The sequence below is a fragment of the Rhea pennata genome, chromosome 22 (genome assembly GCF_028389875.1).
Source record: "Rhea pennata isolate bPtePen1 chromosome 22, bPtePen1.pri, whole genome shotgun sequence".
NCBI lineage: Eukaryota > Metazoa > Chordata > Aves > Rheiformes > Rheidae > Rhea > Rhea pennata.
The window spans coordinates 3,471,864-3,488,699 of NC_084684.1; the positions used below are offsets into that span (position 1 = coordinate 3,471,864).

General features: G+C 43.1%; 1 protein-coding gene across 1 annotated transcript; it reads left to right on the forward strand.

Moving 5' to 3' along the window:
* Positions 1-89: 89 nt before the first annotated feature.
* On the forward strand, positions 90-15,729 carry EXOSC10 (exosome component 10). Its single transcript, XM_062593573.1, has 25 exons — positions 90-251; positions 766-902; positions 1,358-1,481; positions 1,939-2,043; positions 2,492-2,657; positions 3,449-3,560; positions 3,845-3,920; positions 4,060-4,170; positions 4,536-4,679; positions 4,999-5,189; positions 5,895-6,051; positions 6,662-6,810; positions 7,145-7,195; positions 7,960-8,071; positions 8,685-8,735; positions 9,270-9,348; positions 9,515-9,630; positions 9,919-10,014; positions 10,581-10,655; positions 11,150-11,237; positions 12,150-12,223; positions 12,785-12,953; positions 13,424-13,485; positions 15,011-15,087; positions 15,547-15,729. Exons 1-25 carry the CDS (start codon positions 90-92, stop codon positions 15,575-15,577), a joined length of 2,715 nt encoding a protein of 904 aa, XP_062449557.1. The 3' UTR covers positions 15,578-15,729.
* The last annotated feature ends 1,107 nt before the right edge of the window (positions 15,730-16,836 follow it).

Here is a 16,836-nt window from a genome sequence, read left to right on the forward strand (position 1 = left end):
CTGGGGGGCGGGGGCGCTTTGTGCGCATGCGCCCCCGGGCGCCGCGCTCTCGCGAGAGCGGCCCCGTGTCTCGTGGCTCCGGCGGCAACATGGCGGCGGCCGCCGGCGGGGGGAGCGGCGGCGCGGCGGCCACGGGGAGCGCCGCGGCGGAGGAGAGGCGCGATGAGGCGGCGGGGCGGCCCGCGGAGCCGGCGGGGGGCGGCGCGGCGGCGGGGCTGCCCGGCTTCGGCGACGTCGACGCCTTCGTGAAGGTGCGCGGCGGCGGCGGCGGGGGGAGGGGTGCGGGGTGGGGGGGGCCGTGCACTACCGCTCCCGGCGTGCCTTGCGCGCGGCGCGGCGGCGCGGGCCGGCGGGGCGCGGCGCGGGGGCTGCTGGGAGTCGTAGTCCCGGCGGCGGCGGCGGCGGCGGCGCCCCGTGGCCCCGGGGAGCCGCTGCGCAGCCCCGGGCGGGCGCTCGGCGGCCGCAGAGCTGCCGCTGCCGGGTCCCTGGGGCTGCTGCGTGCCGCAGTTAGGTCCAGGAAAGCACACGCGTGCGGTACGCGTACAACGCCGCAGAGGCGCGCGGTGGATGTAGTAACGTGCAGTTCTTACGTGTTTATAATTTACGTAGTGTTTTATATGATTTAGGAACGTACGTACATAGAATTACAGGCGTGTTGCGTGTGAGAACTTGCTGCGCGGTTCAGACAGCGTTCGGTGAGCGCTGTCCTGGGTAAAGGAAGCAGCAGCCTGGAGAAGCACTAATGCCACGGTGTCTCTCGCCCAGTACGCGCTGGGCACGGTGGTGGCTGCGACCAAGGCGTCTAACGGGCTTCCTCAGCCTGGCGACGAGTACGACTTCTACCGGAGCTTCCCCGGGTTTCGGGCGTACTGCGAAACGCAAGGAGACAGGTTGCTTCACTGGTAAGGGTGCGCTGGCGTTTCCATGCTGCTGCGAATAGCTTCCAGCCTAAAACAGGCATTAGCACCCTTCACTGGAAACCCCAAAGTAACTATAGATGAGCAGGTACTCTGTTCCATAGATCTAGCTTTCAGCTATTTTTTTTTAGCACTTTACAGTTTAAATAACAAATTTTAAAAGCACGCTTTGTGATGACTTGAATAAAAACTGTAGAGTAGAGGCCAGTGTAAAATTAATTAGCTGTTTGTTAAGAAAGTCATGAGATGTCTAAGAAATTAGTAGTGTAATTAGCACTATACAGGTGCTTATTATATTCATTGCTCACGCAGTGTTATCTGCAAGTACTGTGTTTGGTTTTTCAGAATTCCAAGATGTAGAAAGTGGGAGATAGTTGGAAAGTTTAATGTTCACTGTACCTGCCTTTAGGCTGCTAACCACTGTGCTCTTCTCTTGGAAGCATGAGCAAGGTGATGCAGTACCATGGCTGCCGCAGTCACATCAAAGATCGCAAAAAAGTGACAGAGCTAGAAGATAAATTTGATATGCTGGTTGACTCAAATGATGTCATTCTTGAAAGAGTGGTAAGCAAATTATTCCGTCACACTGTGCTTAGAAACTATTTAGCTGCTACAAATTCTGTTCGTTACAAGAATGTTGGTGACAGTACATTACAGTTATGCTTAACGTTTTTTTCAGTGTTCCGTTTACATTTAAAAATGTTTCCTTGTGCTAGACCAGTGTATCATTTTGGAAGGTAATTTGTGACCTGTGAGGAAACTAAATGCAGTTTGGAACAAAAATCTTATAACCTAATAATAGTTCTCTAAAGCTATAGAGCTGCTTCTCTAAAGAATCTCTTCCTAACCCCTAACGTTTATATGCTGTCCTCACATTTGGCTGTCTTATGTTGCACAGGATTGAGAGCAAATGGCCTGGAAGGCATATGTGTGGGGTTTTTATATTGAGTCTGACTGAAATGACTGAGTGCAGTGACTTAACAGATGTTTGGTTTTCACCAATTCCTTTTCTGGAATTCAGGGTATTTTATTGGATGAAGCAGCAGGAGTGAACAAAAACCAGCAGCCTGTCCTCCCTGCCGGGTTGCAGCTCCCACAGACGATCATTTCCAGCTGGAACCGCAAGGTGAGGCCTGTGTGCTCAATTTGCTGTGTTATCTTGAACGTTTTTCCCATTGTTGACACTAGTGTTTCCAGTGGAGTTCCACACTGAAGTATTCCCTCCAGATTTTGTAGCTGCGTGAATGCCCCCCCCCCTTTTTTTTCCCTCTCTTATTCAAACTTAATTCTGGATTCTTTATGCTTTCATGGACACGTTTCATTTCAGTTGCATGCACAAAACGGCCATCCTCTTACTCTTTTGTATGAATTCAGGGTCTTGGTGTAGAGAGCTTCCTTTCTCGAGTGCTGGACTCTTACTGCAAAAGAACAACTCTCTTCTAAGTTTGGGGTATAATTTTATTCCTCTGAACATTGTGTCAGTCTGAGCAGAGGAGACTCTGAACAGCTGTGACATGATACGAGTGTTGCTTATGTGTTTTGTTTTGTTTTCTTTTATTTTGTTTTTTTAACAGGGGGGAGACTCCCACAAGAGAACAAAGTCTGAAACCTTCCGATTGCTTCATGCCAAGAATATCTCTCGACCGCAGCTTAAGTTTCGGGAAAAGATTGACAATTCCAACACACCCTTTGTACCTAAACTTTTTGTTAAGCCAAATGCTCTGAAACCTTTGCCTGAAGGTAAGAGACTTAATTTTTGCTGGGTAAATTATTAGGAATATTTAGCATAAATCTGTCCTCGCAGTCCAGAAGAGAAATCACTGGGTGTAGGAATAAATAACAGCAGAAGATGACATTGATTGTTTAGGTGTAGTAAGCTGTGTGACTCTAAAGTATATGCAGTATAAGAACCAGTCAACATACAGTATTTTCTCGGTGACGTATAGAAAATAATCTGTTCCAAATGGATATTCTGCTACTCTTCTCTGTCACTGTCGGACATCCCTGATGAGAGTCCCTCTGACAGCAGAAGTAGAGCTAACTAGTCTGCAAGTCTGGCTAGCTCAAAAGGATGGGCTGTAATCTGTCTAGTGTGCATGTGTGCATGGGGGCAGGCATGTGATTGGACCTAGCTTGGCTTTGGCTGCTTTTTTAAAGCTGCCAGCAAAACATCCCCGTCTTGGCAGCTTGACATTCTGCCCTGATGATTCCTTTTTAGTCTGCACTGATGTGGTGGTAGATACCTGGGAACGATAGAAAGATTTTTCTGAAACCAGAGTTCCCTTCCAAGCTCTTGTGCAGAATCACCTTGCATCTTGATTAACAACATATTGATAATACTTAGTTCTAAGTTTTCAGATGAGACAGAAATCTCGGTGATAGCGAAAGGTCTGCAGGTGAGAATTGTTAAGCTTTTTTCTGATTCTTAATGATTGTATTAGGATCCTGTGGTGGGTGGAGGGGAGAGAATAGTGGGCTGAGAACTTGTTATGTGTGGGACCCAGTCCAGTTGTTCCATATTGGTTATTCAGCCCTTACAAAAAGCGGACGGGAACGAAAGGAGCGCCCTGAAGACTTGGATGTACCAGCTGCTTTGGCAGACTTCATCCACCAGCAGAGGACACAGCAAACTGAGCAGGACATGTAAGAAATTAAACTGACAGCAAGGTGCTTGGAGTGTGCCGTTGGTGAACACGCACTTTACGGTCCCTTTGTGCTGATGGTGTTCATGTGTAGCAGCTCTGCATGTGTTTGTCTGCACACTGTGTTATGTATGACTTGCTTTAGGCATCTGTAGTTATTTTAAATCTACACTTAACAAGAGGAAAAATTTCTAGTCAGTATGGAAACTGCCATAGCTCTCAAAGGCTCTGGCTTTGTGAAGTTGACTGAAATTTAGTGTTTGTCTGTTTTCCCAATTTCTGCAGGTTTGCTCACCCTTACCAGTATGAACTGGAGCATTTTTCTCCACCAGATGGAATTCTGAAGAAACCAGAACTCCAGGTTGGTGTACCCACTAATTTAGTAGCAGGTGTAGTGAGTTTACAGCAGGACCTGCCTGACAAATTTCAGGGTGGGGGTTGACAAAGGATATGACTTTGGGGGAGGCAGTACTGATAATAACAATAATTTGCTTTGCCAGATGTACAGGCCCATCAAGGAAACACCCTGCCATTTTATCAGCACGCTGGATGAGCTGGTAGAACTAAATGAAAAGCTTATGAACTGTAAAGAATTTGCCCTGGACTTAGAGGTAATTTACAGTTTTGTCGTCTTCTGTCATTCTTCTTATTTTTATAACAAACTTTCGTACGTGGATTTAAATTACGACCCTGACATGCCAGATTACCTTAGAAGGCTGAATCAAACTGTGCGCAATATTATAAGTTTTCCTATCGTATGAATTACTACACGTTTCATACTGAGCTTGTTCTTTTTTAAATTCCTCTCCTAATGCTCTTCGTCATGTTAGTGACTGCACAAGAAAACTTGCTTATCTGATTATCTTGCTTTAAGAAGCTCTCTGTTACTTTTTCTTCCTTCATTTGGGGTGTTCTTTGCTTTATAAAATTACTTCTGTAATGCATCCTGGAAACACCTCTCTTCCATCTTTTTCAGCACCATTCCTACAGGAGCTTCCTGGGCTTGACATGTCTTATGCAGATTTCCACCCGAACAGAAGACTTCATTATTGATACGCTGGAGCTACGCAGTGACATGAACATCCTGAATGAGACATTCACAGACCCTGCAATTGTGAAGGTCAGCTGATAAATTAACCGTATTTCCAAATTTTTTTAATGTGAGCTTCAATATAGTCTAAAGCATGCTCATATGCTCTGTTTTGGTCTCGTCCTGCTTTCATCACAATTTGTTCATGTGCCTGTTTCATTAATGTGTGTGGGGAGTTACTTCTCAAGTGCAATCATTTAGTAGTTTTGTGTATAATGATGAGGAACACAGAGGAAAGAAATCTGTTCCTAGAAACATGACTGTGAAGCCATAGCACTGCAGGCCTGCAGTTAGAAATGTTCTTTGTCATTGGTGTTTTCTGATGCCTTTGATTTTGTTGCTTTGCAAGGTCCTTCACGGTGCTGATTCAGATGTGGAATGGCTGCAAAAAGACTTCGGCCTGTACTTGGTGAACATGTTTGATACTCACCAAGCTGCTCGTCTCCTCAACCTTGGCAAGCACTCTTTGGAGCATTTGCTAAAGCTGTATTGCAGTGTGGATGCTGACAAGCAGTACCAGCTGGCTGACTGGCGGATACGGTAAAAATTGACTTCTTAAATAGTCTGGAGCCAAATGGTAGCGTTTAGCTTTGTTCGTATTGTTAGAGCAAGAGTATGTTTCTGGTTGCAAGCCCCATAGTTACAGGTTGGTCTCAAAGGGAACAAGCGCAGCATTTACTTGCCTCTGCTTTTATTATTGTTACACTCCCCTGTGTTTCTTTAGAAATTGACTTTTCTTGGGAGGAGCAGGGAGAGAAAATTAGTGCAAAGCTGGTAGCTCACTTAACCAGCAAGAGCAGCATTTAATCACCAGTATTATGGAGAAAGTCAGTATTTGGCTACAGTAGAGTCCCCACAGAAGCTTTCAATTGTCTACACTAGATAGTGTGCTGATAGAAGAATGAGCTTGGATCTGGCTTTGGACACTGCAGATCCCAGAAATGTCAGGTGTAGTTTATGTAGACTCTGCACAAGGAAAAGAGTTGTGGCAATCAGAGGTGCTTCCGCTGTCAGATTATTAGCTATACAGCAATCCTGCTGTCTCACATGTGAACAGAACATTACCTGAATGGAAGGTGTTACTGCTGTTGCCAAACAAAATCCTTCTCAAAGGAAACAGAAGAATTTCTAAGTCAGTTCTTAGTGGGGTTAGGTGCTGTTTGCCCTAATGTGCCCTGCAAAAGGAAAATGCTGGTTTGATAGGGCAATTGAAATGTATCAGTGTAATTGTGGCTCTTGTTCTAGCCCTTTGCCAGAAGAAATGATTCAGTATGCCCGCGATGACACTCACTACTTGCTCTACATCTACGATAAAGTGAGGGAGGCGCTATGGGAGAGAGGGAATGAACAGCCCACTCAACTGCAGATTGTATGGCAACGCAGCAGGGACATCTGTCTGAAGGTAAAGCTTCATCTGGTTGGATTATCTGGATCAGAGTGTGGGCTCACCAGGACAGAAAGTCCTCTGACCATTTCATGTCTGTCATGTAAATACACTTTTGTGTATTTGAAAAGTTTTACAAACTCATTTGTGCACAGTCACTTCTTTTACTAACTAAAATCCTTGGGTTCAGATGCCCTCTTGCTGTTTTTTGAGTGCTGGTGCTCCTTAACTTCTTGATGCTTTCAGGTATACATTTCCACGGATGGGTGTTACATTTTCAGTTCTACTGGACAGAGACTCACTGGAGTTGCATCGTGAGATAAATATATTGTGCCCTATGGAAAACAATGTGGGTGCTGTCTAATGCAGTAAAGCAGGAAGATACTATACTTCTCAGGCTGCTCCTGAAATTGCTTGTGGGTTTTTTTCCTCTCCAAATGGACAAGATGTATATTTTTCAGGGGAAAGCCCTACCAACAGTTTAGGGTAAAACTCCAAGTCATGTTACCATAGTTTACTCATTGCCCTTAAATCCATGTGAGATTCTGTCCGGTTCAATGAAGCAAGGCAACCCAGAAAGCACAGCACTGATAACTGATCACCAGTCTTTCCTTTTTTTTCTGTCCAGAAATACATCAAGCCGCTCTTTTCAGATGAGTCCTACCTTGAGCTCTACAGAAGGCAGAAAAAACACCTCAACACACAGCAGCTAGCAGCATTTAGGTTGCTGTTTGCTTGGAGGGACAAGATGGCGCGTCAAGAGGATGAGAGTACAGGGTAGGCAGCATTGTTACAGACACTGGCTTAATACTTCAAGGAGCCTGTTGGACTGTCTTTCTACCCTAAGGGGGAACTGCTCTGTACCCTGTAGTAACTACTGTTCTGCCTCAGGCTGCTTTTCACACTTCAGAACAGAAGTCCTGTGTGTTAGCAGCAAATTCTTACGAGTTTCTAGATCAGCCTTGCTTAATTTCCTCTTAACTGACTTTGTCAGGCCAGAACTTGTAACAGGAGCAAAGTAGTACACTTTAAAGGGGTTTGTTGGTTTGTTTGTTTTGTTTTTTTTAAGTTTTTAACATTGTTAGATTCACGCAGCCTCTTTGTGTTGTAGATATGTGCTACCAAATCACATGCTACTGAAGATAGCAGAGGAGTTGCCCAAGTAAGTTTGCTCACTCTTGAGTAGTCTTATATAATTTTAATATCCAATACAGAGTTTCCTAGTATGTAATCACTTACGCATTTGGTCCATTCCTTCCAGCTGTCAGTAGAGCTAGAGTTCTTCAGTTTGCAAGAGAATTAAATTGCAGTATTCCTTCAGAAGCCTCACAGCTTCTTCTGGGATACATATGTGTGATTTTATTCTACTGATTGGAAAAAAAAATACATGCTCTATGCATTGCTATGTGTCACACATGTACCCTCAGATTCTTGCAGTACTACAAAGCCAGAGTGGGCTGATAACCCCCAAAATGTTTGTTTATTTGTTCAGTTCTTGATTCAGGTGTTTTGCCAGCTGAGTAGGAGCAGATTTCTTTCAGCAACCCAATTTGTACGTTTTCTCAAATATTTCACACTAGCCACCTAACATCTGTATTTAGGAATATTAAAAATGCATCTTTAAATGCAACTGGGCTGTGCTTCTGCAGGTGAATAGCAAACAAGGAATGAAATGAAAACAGCACAGACAGACCACAGAAAAGATGTGTGAGAAGACAGCTGAGTTAGTGGTTTCTCCTTATCTGCACAAACCTGGTATAGAAGAATTTTTCATCACAGAGAATAAATAGTAGCAGATTAATCTGTCTTGCCTTATTTTGTCACAGTTAGGCCTGTGGTTATATCTGGTTGTACGTCCTTTGACTGCAAATGCTTAACATATCATCCATAAATGTAGCACACTATATTTTTCTCATCTCTTTTTAGAGAACCCCAGGGCATCATTGCTTGCTGTAATCCAGTCCCACCACTAGTTCGCCAGCAGATTAATGAATTGCATCTTCTCATTCAGCAGGCCCGAGAGATGCCTCTCCTCAAGGTAGGAGTGACTCTTAGCACACAAGAGACTTGCTTTCCATAAGCCAGGTCCCAGAGCCAAATGGTGACCTGTGATGATGCTAAAGTTTGCAGTGTTCTGTAGGGGAGCAGAAAGATAGGTAGCAACAACTTCTTGCCCATTTTTGATGCCTCCTGGTTTACAGGCAGTATATTTCTCTGGAGAATTAAAGCAGTGAAAGAGCAAACTCTGCTTGCTCAGGGTGCAGTTGTCTGTAAAGAGGCATATCCTTACATTGTATATCATGTGTGAGGAACAACCGGACCCTATGAAATTTGTTAGGCATATGAGTGGATTCATAAGCCCTTTTCAGCTATAGTGAAGCAAAAAATATCCCATTAAGAAATTCATTAGATGAATCATCAATATTAATATAGTCTTCCTCCTTTGGCGAAACAAAACCATTTCTGAGCATGAACTTGTCTTCACTGTGTGAACCATTTAAATACATCCATATATAGACAATGCAGTGGAAATAGTATAATTATATTACATTGTTAGCTTATTGAAAATATTGATAAAGACTACCTAGAAGAACTAGGGCAGGTGCATCAAAGATTTTTTTTAATTGACTTACTTTCCTCTCCCATTCTAGTCTGAGATTGCTTTGGCAGTCAAGAAGAGAGCACCTCTCTCCACTTCTGAGGTACTGCAAACCTAATGTTCTTTTACCTAATGTGTTAAGCCTTAAGCTCAGAAATAATTGTAGAAAAATTGTAGCTTCTGTAAATTTTGTCCTCTTCCATTTTATAGATCTCTCCCCTTAGCTTAATGTTTTGTGCTAGAAGACTAGTAACATTACCAGCTGTAAATTGGTATTTTACAAGCCATCAAGATAATAGCACTTGAGGCTTCGTCAGCAAACACTCTAGCTGCTAGACAGTTTCATGTGTGTTAATCTGTATTGATTGATCTATAAGAAGGGAAGTTTCAGATGAGTTTCTATGGCTATCTTGTTTATTTTCCTTGTGCTTATGAAGTAAAGCATCTCCATTAGCCAGCAGATGTTTGCACAGATACCATTTTGATGCTCTGGCAGTTGAACTATACAAGAATATTTAGTCTCTGAATTTTATCTTTTCACTTAAATTTTCATAACATATCCCTGCAGTATTTTAAAACAACTACACATCCATAGGGTACTGTACTAATGACTTTTTTAATTTGGCTTTATCTGCAGAGGCTGGAGAATACCTTTTTTGGACCTCATGATAGTTCCCGTATTCCTGCAGATGATTTTCAGAACAACTCTGCCTTGGGTAATTTGGACTTAACTTCAAAACTGTGGTAGTAATGACATAATGTGGATTTGACATGTGGCTATAAGTAGTGCTGATGAAACTAACAGCAAAATCTCATTACTCAAAAGAGCAGTACAGTGTATAAATACTTAATAAAAATTTAATCTCATTTTCTTTCATGCAGAACCTGCACCAGTTTTGCAACATGGTCGTCTCTTTTCAGACGGTGAGGAGACAGTGCATATTCAAGGTGTTCCCCCAGAGGTGACATGCCTTGTTGCTACTGTCAGCATATTCAGTGTAAGCAACATGTCTTTATTAGAAAACATGTTTATTAATCTCATAAAACAGTGTAATAATGCCTCATAGAAGTAGTAAGGTAGGAACATGCATGGAAAATGTACTGGCTTTCTGTCAGGCATATGACATAACCAAGGGGACTAGGTTAGGAGGCCAGCAAATTAATCAAGCCTCTCTGCAAGGTCACTGCCATCATTGGCATTTCAGATAGAGTGAGAAATAACATGCAAATAATGAAAGTAGTCAAAACCCAAACAGATTAATATTTCTTCCCTGGTGTTTTTTTAGGAATGTGATGAGGATGAAGGGAATGAGAAGACTTTAACCACTGCACAGCAGAAAGCTCAGCGCATAATGGAGTCCTTTGAAAATCCATTTAGAATGGTAAAAGCTCTCAATTTGTAGTGGCACTGACAACGCACCTAGAGCAGCTCTAAGCTGTCTTTTCAGGCATGTCTGAAAGATCTTGATATAGCATCAGCTACTGCTCTCTTACTGAAGTCAAGAGATTATCCTCCTTGCAAAGCGTATGCATGTGGGATTATTTCCAAAATGTCTTGAACTACCACTTAGATATATGAATTTCTATGTAGTAAACAGACTTCTCTCTTACTTTTTTTTTTTGTTTGTTTGTTTAATCAAGTTTGGTTTTTAATTTGGATCACATTTTCATCTCTGCTTTATGGCTAAAGTTAGTGAGCTTGTTTTACTCTTCTAATAAATCAAAAGAACAAGAGAATGCTTTATTACAGATTTGGAGTGAACTGTTAGGAAGTAATATTGGAACAACTGCTTCTCTGGTGGGCTTTCGTTTAGCATTTCTGTTGGCCTTAGGCTGGGTAATTTAAGTTAAGACACATTTTAAGTAGCATTTTATCTGTGAGCTGATGAGCACAAATGTAACATGCTGTGTTTAAAGCAAAATATCTATATATTTTTTCTCTCTACAGTATTTACCTTCAGAACAGAATCCTGCCTATGTCTCTCAATCTGCAAAGTTTGACCCATCATCAAAAATTTATGAAGTAAGACTCATATGAAGTTTTTTGCCAAGTACTATGAAAGAAACAAACAAGTAGATTATTTTCCTTTGGGATGCTCTGGCACATAAGGTTTTTTTTTTTTCTCCGCAAATTCTTATTTTTTCTTGAAAAAAGAAGATAAGTTTTGAGAAACTTGACATGTTTCTGAATCTGTAGTTCATTGTTTTTACAGCATTCATATCCTCCTAAGATTCAGTGAGAGGAGATACTCTGTTGTATAGTCTCTGTATGTCAAAGCTACAAACTACAGCTCAAGTCTGTATCTGCCTTGGTTCTCACTGGGCTTGTTTGTGGCTTACAATTTTTAAAGCACATGGTTTTGTTTTACCTAGTGCAGCAGATTTTAATCTCTTTCACAATCCAATTTGATCTTTTGTACTCTTAATGAAGGCTAGCATGTGGTAGCAAGTTTATAAACTCTCTTTTGCCACAAAACTTCAGAGAAAGTGATCCCAGGTAATTTTTTTTCATTGCAGATCAGCAATCGATGGAAGTTGATGAGTCAGGCACAAGTACAGAAGGAGTCCAAGGATGAGACCAAAAAGAAAGCAGCCCAGCAGTCAGGTAGAGCCAGTCTTCCCCTCCTCACTGTGTTTAGTTTTGTTTTGAGCTCTGGCCTTTGTAAAGCCCTTGAACCTTCTCTCCTTTCAATAAATCTGCTTGCAGTATCTTCACAGTAGTCTCTCTGTCCAAGATTCACACTAAGCAAAATCCTTTTTGGAGGCAGTTGAACTCTAGCTCATTTTTGAGACCAGCATTGAATGATATGAAGCGCAAAGTATTTATCTTTCATACCAGAGCTTCCATGGCAGCCTTTGGTGCTCCTTTGCAGAAAGGAAGAGAGCAGGACTGCAGCTGTAACTGTGTCCTTGCAGCTCAGAGTGCTAATATTGGCCTTGCTGCAGCACACAGTTGTGTTCTGACCAGATGGTCCCCCTGGGGTTGGCAGACCAGCACAGTTCTTTTTATATTTCCAACTGACTGACATCTACTGCTGTTGAAGCTTAGGGATTAATAAAGGAGCAGAACCAGCTACCCTGTAGGCTGAGGCTGCGTATTCTGACACACACCTCTGCCAGTGCATCTTAGTCACTTGTTCAATAGTCGCATGTTGCTGATAAGACCAGTTGGCTTAATTTCAGGTATTCCAGACTGTCTCTTTCCATCTCCCTCACCAAAGTAGAAATGATTATTGAAATCTGAGGGCTAGAGCTCGAGTGTTGAGATGTTTCATATAAATCTGCAAGGCCCCAGGAAATTATTGTGTCGGTTTGCTTGCTTTTCTCAATCCAAATAGGTGGTTTCTCAGTCATAAGATCACCCTAGATGATGAATTTCTTGATGGATGAGATTCTCTTTGACAGTGATTGTGCTGCATTCAGTCTGAGACCTGCTACAACCAGATTTGCCTGCTTTTTTTAAGCTTGTGGCCAAAGTGCTCATGCTTTTTACAGTAATGCGTGTTTGTTTCCCTAGCTGCTCGTGACCAGGCACAGAAGGTGTATAAAGAGGCAACAGAAAACATTGTGTCTATTCGTCAGCAAATTGCGGTATGTCATTTAATTCTCTGCTTCCTGCCAGTCTTTGCCTTTTTTTGACCTCTTTTAACATAGTTCACAGTGCAACCCTGAGCACCAGTAACATGGACAAACTGCCCAAGTTGCAGGCAACTGATTTCAGGTGACCTGAATGATGGATCTGTTCATCGCAATCTTTTTGTGGTTCTGGCCCTATGGGTAGCAACAACATGTGATTATAATGTTTGAATCTGCTGTGCAAATTTTCACATTTTTCCATGCCTTTGGAATGGAACGTTTTCCCCTGCTGTATTTCCCTCTGCTTTGCTTTCCTAGGGTCCCCCCAAATCTGCCTGTGGGTCTACAGTAGTGAAATGTCAGCTTTGCTTTTACATCTGGAAAGTTACTGCTGTGAGAAAAAGGCAATGTAGGCCCAAATAAAACAGTTCTTTCTCCTTGCTCTAGCGTTTCTACAGGCAATAGCTGTCACTGGGTCCCAAGTTAGCCAGACAATTCATTTGCATGCTGGTGTTCATGCCTACACAGAGATGTTTCATTCCCCTCCTGAACTTGTTCTGTGGGTTGCTTTCACAGCAGGAACAAGCTAATAAGAAGAGGGAGAGAATCGTAAGTGAAACAGGAACAGAGTTGCCAAAACAAGAGAAGAAACGTCCAAAAGCCTCACAGCAACCAGAGGAGCTGGAAGCACCAAAGCAGTTCACCCCCTTTGATTACAGCAAGTCCAACTTCAAAGTGTTTGCGGGTAAGATACGGATCTCCTGCTAGAGGGCTGCAGGCTGTGGAAAATACTGCTGGGCTGAGCCCTGAGAAGGCTGTGTGTAAACGTACAAACTGTTATAATGCATTTACCCTATCAGGGTAAAGATTAAAAGAAATTAATCTGGTGAATGGGCAGTTCATCTTCCTTTTCTGACTTAGAAACAAAATCCTGAAACAGCCTGGAGGGGGTTACTTTGTAAATGTATTGTCTGGCTCTTTGCTTTATAGAGGAGAGCCATTTATTTACATGGACAGAAGGAGTTAGGAAGCAAAGGAGGTTCAATTCCAGTGTAATAAGCATCTGTTCAAAAGGGTTTTCTGCCCTTCAGAGGCTGTTCTTATTTTCAGCATGAGAGACTACAATGAAACCTCCCTGATCATCAGAGGAGCACCACTGAACGTACTGTTCTTTCTAGGGATTTTCAGTGACAGCATCTCTCTTTTCACCCTTAGGAAGCAGCAAATCGAAGCAGTCGCCCCAGTTTGACCCTGCCAAACAGGCCTATGCAGGCAAGGTAAGGATGCGTCATGAAACAAGAAGCAGAAATGTAGATGATAGTGTGTTCCCACCTGGGGACTCGCTGGAGAAGACAGAGGACTTTCTGGATCTGCAAAGTGTATCCTAACAGCCATTTGGTACTGAGGTGTAACTTCTAATCACAAGATTGTACCTTGCATTACAGCCTCTTCCCATTTGGGATGAGCTTTCTCAGGTCCCTTTGGACTCTCCAATTCACAGAATCATAGCATCACAGAATCAGTAAGGTTGGAAGGGACCTCTGGAGATCATCTAGTCCAACCCCCCTACTGAAGCTCATTTTTGCTCATTGCCTCTTGTCCTTTCCCACCTGCTTACTCGTAGTTTGCACCTACACCCCATACGTAAGGGGCACATCGCTTACACCACAACACAACAGCACAGATTCCCAAAACCGAACTCAAAGCTCTTTTTGGAGCTCAAAATCACTCTAGTTACTCCAGGCCACAGCAGGTCCAGATGTTTCCCACATTCACCACCAATTACTATCATGAGAAAAACTGCTTCGACTTGAGGAATTTTTACTTGATTTAATTTATTGCTAATTAACACAAACTTCTAATCACTGGTCTGGTATTGAGGAAAAAAATAAATTAGAAACAACCAAACATGTAGGAAGACACCTTTCCTCACTCTTCCTGGACTCAACTTAAGCCAATAACCTATCTTCCCACTTCATAGTCTTGCCACAGGTTACACACTGTCCATCCCAGTTCCTTAAGTGAGGTAAAGGAACCTCCTTCAGAGTTGTCTGGAAGTGGCTTTCACTGGCACGGGGCAGCCTTTGGCCTCCCCCTGCCACAGGCCATCCCTGCAATCCCAGCTGCCTAAACCCACCATGTACGCCCTGCACAGCACTCAGCCGTGAGCTATTTGGGTGCTCCTGTGTGGTGCAGATCAGTGTTCAGGCATGAGCTAATGGGTGCTCCTGCATGACCTGATCGGGTGCACAGGCATAAATTAAGTTCTCATGTTGGTTTCTTGCATTACTGTCTCTTGTGCACACTGCCTTCCTGCTTGTTTAACTGAAGGGCAAATGGTACAAGGGAACCTCGGAGATACTCACTAAAAATGGTACTTCAGAAGTTGAACAAGTTTACGCTTGATACTATGGGAAATGCAGCTTCCTGTGTGATCCTTTCACCATATCAGTGGAAGCTTTTTTCAGAAGAGAAAAGCAATTTACTGGTGAATTTGGGAGAGCAGGGTTTTAAACTTGCACTGATCCGTCTATCTGAATAGGTAAGATTTGTTGTCAGTGGAAAATTGCGGCTTATATATTTTGTTAGCCCAGTAGACTAGAATTTATCACTCAGGTGCATTCAATGCAAGGGCACATGAAGAACAGCCTCGAACATAAAAGCTCACTGTATAAATGAGCAGTGCTCCTTGAAGTAGCAAGGTTCTGACAGGACACGTATCCCATGGAATATGGAACATACTGTATTTGGCAGCGTCCTCATTGATGTATGATGGTTAGGTTTGGTTTCTCTTTCATGCAGAAATTTGCTGGAGCTAACAAACTTCAACAGTCGGCTGGAAACCGAAGCATGTCCTACCTGGCAGGGAAAGCCGACAGGTGTGTTGTGAGCCTCCTTGCAGCGCTGTGAGCGAGTGTTGTCACTTGGGTCCCCTGCAGCCATGGGCAGAGCACAGCAATTGTCCTTTACTGCTGTGGGAACTTGAGCACATGTTTAATGTGAAGAAGTGGAGTAACACTTCGGAGCTAGACGTCAGTTCATAGATGTGGGAGTCGCTTTCTTTGGCCACAGAAATGGGTGGAGGTGGGGAGAATATGGTCTAGCTTGGGAGGAAGATGGTTTTGGCCAATATGAACATTTATATTCTGAATATACTTAGCTTCCTAGGCTTGATTCTTGTGAATTATTTAGTCATAAAAGAGCAACGTTTTGTTGGTGAGAGGGAGCTTCTCTGCATCATGACTCTTGATAGAATCATTGTAACCTATCATAGGTTTTTAATCTCAGGAGTGAACTTAGAGTGAGAGTTAAAGTCCATCTGTAACTCTCTTTTGCAGGGGCTCCAGGCACCACTGGCCAAAGAGATAGTCCTTGTTGTGAGACCTGTGGGAGTTGCTGCTGAACAAAACAATAGTCAGAACCATCGTCACTATGGGAAGGCAAATATCAGTCATTGCACTGTTTTTGTACAGAAATCTTTTTAAACCCATTAAAATGCTTCTTTTCCAGAAGGAAAAACATCTTAATTGGTTTGGCTTTTATTATGTTCACAGTGCTTTTCTTAATTGTACTCACAATGTTGCCTTTTTTTTTTTTTTTCAATTTTGAAAGTTTACCCTGTGTCCTCAAATCCAGTTAGGTTAAACTTCTTATTGCCTGCAGCTGCATGAAGTTCAGAACCAGCTTGTCAGCAGTGTATGGAGAAACCTCTTCGGATCTCTAAAGCCAGTACAAAAACAGTCGAGAGATTCTGTAGATGCGACTCAAACCGCAGCACTCCAGAGGAGGAAATAAGGCCAAGTTATGTCTCGTATGTTAGACCTGGTTTACAAATTGAACTATACAGCTCAACTTTTACAAGACAAGACAAGGTAATACAGAAAATGAGTTTTTAAGCAGTATTTGTGTATTTTTAAGGAAAGATCTCATTTTAAGAAAAAAAAGAAGAGTTCATGTAGTTTTTGAATTGAAGACCAGTAGTTACTGTTTTACCATAATGATACAGAGTGAAAGCAATGTGATTAGGTAGAAGGTAAAAACACAGTACCGTGCTGAGCTGGGGAGAGCTAGCGCTCTCTGCGCTGCAGCCCAATCTCAGTATAGCTGTTAACGACACTTCAAGGTTTTAAACACCCAGCGTGAGTGATCCGTGAAGCCTTTGTGCAGAGAGGACCAGCCCAAAATGTGATTCAAGGATCTCAACACCTGCTCCAAATGCTGACCGCCGAAGGCTGGTAACGCTCCTGTGGAGGAGGTGACCAACGTTACCCTTGTACAGCTGGGAGCGCCAAAGGTGAGAGCTGGTGCGACCTCGCTGAAGCCTTGTTAAATCAGTGGCAGAGCTGTGTCCTGGATTCGTGGTCGCTGTTCGGACCACTCGATGTTGCTCCCTTTCCTAAGGCCTCGTCTTTGCTCTTTGGTTTGCATTTCTGTGTAAAGCTTTTCTGTTTTGTGCTCACCTGTTTTGACGATGAGAGAATTGACTTTTCGGACTGCCAGCCCAGGTGCGAGGGCTAAGCGGGTAGTGGCAAAAACTTCCCTCTGCGTTCCCAACTTTATTTTACAGAGACTGTGAGATTTTTCTTTTCTGCGTCTTTTCCTGTATTTCAAGGGAGCAGGCAGTGAAA

Coding starts and splice junctions, on each gene's coding strand:
- EXOSC10 (XM_062593573.1), top strand. CDS start 90: ATGGCGGCGGCCGCCGGCGGGGGGAGCGGCGGCGCGGCGGCCACGGGG. Junction 3,561..3,844: donor CAGCAAACTGAGCAGGACAT/GTAAGAAATTAA, acceptor CAATTTCTGCAG/GTTTGCTCACCCTTACCAGT. Junction 3,921..4,059: donor TGAAGAAACCAGAACTCCAG/GTTGGTGTACCC, acceptor TTGCTTTGCCAG/ATGTACAGGCCCATCAAGGA.